Genomic DNA, 4,905 nt, shown 5'->3' with positions numbered 1-4,905 from the left:
GATTTATTTCTGCTAGCATGATGTACTTAACCCTCCTGTTGTCTTCGGGTCAATTTTGACCCGTTTTCAAGTGTTTGCATATCATAACTATGGTTTTCTTTTATATAATTGCTTGAAAATGACATGGATGGTTCCATACTATGCTCTTTGCAAGTAAAATTAATTATGACTATATTCTTTGAATTATGTGTGTTTTATTAAAATTTATAGCATCTGTGGTCTTCCCGGGTCAAATTTGACCCGGCCACAATAAGTGGTATAATGGATCATACTATTGTGCTTTCCAGTACAATAACCACACACACATGCGCACACACACAGACACACACACACACACACACACACAACACACACACACACACAACACAACACACACACACACACACACACACACACAAAGTTACTAATTTGTAAACTTGATTCCATGACAACTTTTGATGCACCACACACTTTGATGTGCCACACGCTTCAAAGCAACAGGTGTTACTACTTTGCATTATGCCTCCAAATAATGCAATCATCACACCTTTGATATGCCTCAGCTCCCTCAGAGCATTTCACATTTCATTTTGAGACAGCACCATGAAGAGGAGCTACAACTTAGCACAGGCTCTTGAGCTCATTTGGAGCCCTGTCGAGGAGGAGATAGATGAGGAAGAACCTGCAGAAGAAGAGGAAGAAGTGTCAGAGGAAGAGAACATCACTGAAAATGATGAAGATTATGCTCCAACTGACGAGGAGGAATCATCTGATGAAGAGGAACCTGCTGACACTGAAAATCATTTCCAATCCAAAAATGGAAATGTAGTCTGGTCCTCCATTCCTCCAACTGACCGAAGGCGTATGTTGGGTGCAGAGAGGGAGAGAAGTCCCAGAGGGCCAACAAGGTATGCTATTTCTCGTGCTGATAGCATAAAGTCTACATTTCACTTGTTTATGTCAGAAGAAATTGAAGAGGTGGTACTACAAATGACGAATAAGGAGGGGCGTCGTGTGTATGGTGACAAGTGGGACGAGATGGACAAAACTCAGCTAGAAGGATATTTGGGTCTTCTTATTCTTGCTGGCGTCTACAAGTCCAGTAAAGAGAGTACGTTTAGCCTATGGCATGCTCAATCTGGGAGGGCAATTTTTCGTGCCACCATGCCACTGAAGACATTTCACATCCTCTCAAGGGTAATTCGTTTTGATGATCGTGACACCAGACCAACACGCCGTGCAAGAGACAAACTTGCTGCCATCCGAGAGGTGTGGGATAAGTGGTTGTGTCGCCTGCCGCTCATGTACAATCCTGGTACTGATGTAACAGTGGATGAGCGCCTGGTCCCATTCAGAGGTCGCTGTGCTTTCAAGCAATACATGCCAAGTAAACCAGGAAAATACGGCATCAAAATCTGGGTAGCCTGCGATGCCCAGACCAGCTACGCCTGGAACATGCAAATGTACACAGGCAAACCTGTGGATGGCCAGCCGGAGAAAAATCAGGGCCAGCGGGTAGTTCTCGAGGTGACGGAGGGTCTTCGGGGACACACCATCACCTGCGATAACTTTTTCACCTCCTATGCCCTTGGCCAGGAGCTGCTGAAGAGGAAGATGGCCATGGTGGGAACAGTGAGGAAGAACAGACCAGAGCTTCCCCCTGTACTGCTGGCGACAAGAGAGAGGGAAAAGTTCTCTTCCCAGTTTGTGTTTACTGACACGCATGCTCTGGTCTCCTACTGCCCCAAAAAGAGAAGGAATGTGCTTCTCATGAGCACTCTGCATCGGGACACTGCAGTTAGCTCCATGGAGGACAAAAAGCCCCAGATCGTCCTTGACTACAACAAGAACAAGGGGGGAGTCGACAACCTCGACAAGGTATTGAACTTTTTTCATGTAATATTTATTGATATTCATACAAAGCTTGTGTAAATAAGCAAATAATAAATTTTGAATGATTTGTTGTTTATTACTTTTGCTGCAGGTCACCAGTGTATACAGCTGCAAACGGATGACAGCCCGTTGGCCCCTGGTGGTTTTCTATAATATGCTTGACGTGTCTGCATACAACTCCTTCATCCTGTGGAGAGAGATCAACCCAACCTGGAATCAGGGGAAGTGCCACAAGAGGAGGCTGTTCCTCGAGGAGCTTGGGAGAGAACTTGTGACACCACTCATTAATCGACGCCAGGTACTTCCCCGCACACCAGCCTCTGCCAGCTTGGTAATGGAAGTCCAGCAGGGTGCAATGACCACTGCAGCAGCTCCCCCTCACAAAGCTGCTCCTCCTCTTCCATCACCCGCAAGGAAGAGGTGCCGATTCTGCGTGGGTGACAAGAAAACGAGCACCACGTGCCACAAGTGCGGTGTATATATTTGCAAAAGACATTGCATCATGACCATACACTGCCATTCGTGCAAATAGGAACACACACACACACACACACACACACACACACACACACACAGACACACAGTTTTTCTCTGTTTATATGAAGTTCATAATAGTTTTAGAAATAAATGTTGTACTTGATTTCATGATTTTGATGTGCCCCTACCTACATGTTGACACACACACACTGACACACACATGCACACGCACGCACACACACACACACAGTTTCTGTGATTATATGAATTTCAAAATAATTTTGGAAATAAATGTTATACTTTTGAAATCACATTTGTTTGTTATTTGTATCAGTCAGTTTTGACCTGGGAATGTCCTGGCTAATGTTTGACATATACCAGTGAGTGATTATCCAAAATAACCTTTTTTTTTTTTACTTGAAAACATAATACAATAATATAATATAATTTCATGTACATGTGGTATATTGTCCATAATTAAAAGTATAGTGAAGTATAATAAAAGGAATAAGAAGTGTAAAAAAAAAGTTAAAAATTTGTGGTTATGAGTTAGACTGAAATTGGCTAAAAATATGGAACACAGAATTGTGTGATTATTTTATAATTTATGCTTCATAAACAGTCAAACCACACCGGGTCAATTTTGACCCGGGAGGACAACAGGTGTGACTATTTGCTGCAATTAAAAAAAATTACATTGTTTCAAAACACTATCCTGACTAAACTTTGACATATACCAGTCTGTGATAATACATCAACTTATGTGCCTCAGAACATAACTATATTCAAAATAGTTCAGTATTTCTGCTTTTTTTAACTCAAAAATGACGTATAATTTTATGTAAATGAGGACTATTATACCATATAATACAAAAATGAATGTAAAATTTGTGGTAATTGGTTGGAAATAAGTTGACTAAAAAGGTGCAACACAGAAATGTGTGATCATTTTATGCTTCATGCTTTATAAACAGTCAAACCACACCGGGTCAATTTTGACCCGGGAGGACAACAGGTGTGACTATTTGCTGCCATTAAAATATTTTACATTATTTCAAAACAGTGTCCTGACTAAACTTTGACATATGCCAGTCTGTGATAATACATCAATTTATGTGCCTCAAATCATAACCATAGTCAAAATAATCAGAATTTCTGCTGTTTTTTTTTATCAAAAATGAAGCGTAATTTTTTATAAATTACATCTATTATATCAAACATTACAAAAATAAGTGTAAAATATATGTTGATGTGTTGGAAACAAGTTGACTAAAAAGGTTCAACACAGAATTTGATGATTATTTTATACTTCATGCTTTACAAGCAGTCAAACCAGACCGGGTCAATTTTGACCCGGGAAGACAAAAGGTGCATAGTAAATGGGAAGACAATACGAGGGTTAAGTAATGTCTTTCAAAACATGAACATAGTTATTTCAAACCAAGCCAAGATCTTTTCCTTCATCTGACAAAAGTAGTTTTGTTGCCTAAACTTTACCAAACTGCAACCGTTTCACCACGCTAACCATGTGACAACGAAGGCCCACTAAGCCCGTCGCTGATACTCTCCAATGAGGACGTGTTGCTCAACCCCCCCCCCCCCCCCCCCCCCCCCCCCCGTTTCTTTATCGGCATGTTACGTTCCAATGTAGAAGATGTAATGATATATGGCTGAAGTTTCCTCCCCAGGGCCCGATAATCTCATTAATGGGAGCTTTACTGCATTACAAGGGCTAACTATCGAAGCTTTACACCCTCAGTTTGGGCAAATATTGGAATAGTTGCTACCAGCGTGAGGTATTCTAACTGCACGGAGCATGGATACGGGGCACACTTCAGCTTAATCCATAGGGGTTTCATTAATTCTGTTCTGCAAAAAGAGGATCAAGCTAATTTGCCCCCAACGGTCCGACCTAGCTGTTCATTAAAAGTAGCATCAGAGAGACCAATTAATCAGTGTTCCTTTAATCTGTCAAACAGGAGTAAAAAAAATGAAGGTACACTCCCCTTCATAGATAGATAGAGAGTCATTAGGGGATACTGCTTTTTCTCTAAATGTTTTTTGTATGCATGCATTAGTTACTCTTGCTTTTATCCCTGAGCAAGGATGGTGGTATTTTGTGTGTGTGTGTGTGTGGAAGTAAGGCTTGCCAATTTATGATGCCGCAAATTATAAATATTGGAAGAGGGGCTAATTACTTCCTGTCTAATTCAGACTCCTCATCCTTAGAGAATACTTTCTCATGACACTCTTTACCTGTGTCAGTTAAAGGACAGCTGAGTAATTTGCTGCTCCTCAAATGATAAAATAACTGATTTGTTAAGATTATAAATTGAATTAGTATTTTAAACCACAATCATTAGTAGTCAAGGGTGAAATTTCAATTTTTCATACCGTGACACAAAGGGTTTACGACCTGTAGGAGAAGAGGAGTTTTGCGCTCATTGGCTAAAGCTGCCTCTGTTCACATTGGCCGTGTGTGTGTTGTGGGTGAGTGGGTGGGTGAGGCACTTTCTATTCCTCTCTCTGTCTTTATCTCTCTCTGCCTTTTTTCTT

At 41.0% G+C, this 4,905-nt stretch overlaps 1 protein-coding gene across 1 annotated transcript; it reads left to right on the top strand.

Moving 5' to 3' along the window:
* The first annotated feature begins 434 nt into the window (after positions 1 to 434).
* LOC121605938 (piggyBac transposable element-derived protein 4-like) lies at positions 435 to 2,599 on the top strand. The gene is made up of 2 exons (XM_041936070.1): positions 435 to 1,857; positions 1,964 to 2,599. The coding sequence occupies exons 1-2, from the start codon at positions 583 to 585 to the stop codon at positions 2,402 to 2,404; spliced, it is 1,716 nt and encodes a 571-aa protein (XP_041792004.1). The 5' UTR covers positions 435 to 582; the 3' UTR covers positions 2,405 to 2,599.
* Positions 2,600 to 4,905: the final 2,306 nt, after the last annotated feature.

The sequence above is a fragment of the Chelmon rostratus genome, chromosome 4 (assembly GCF_017976325.1).
Source record: "Chelmon rostratus isolate fCheRos1 chromosome 4, fCheRos1.pri, whole genome shotgun sequence".
NCBI classification, from domain to species: domain Eukaryota; kingdom Metazoa; phylum Chordata; class Actinopteri; order Chaetodontiformes; family Chaetodontidae; genus Chelmon; species Chelmon rostratus.
Note: the sequence above shows the minus strand (reverse complement) of the source record. Positions and strands in the feature narration are given on the sequence as shown.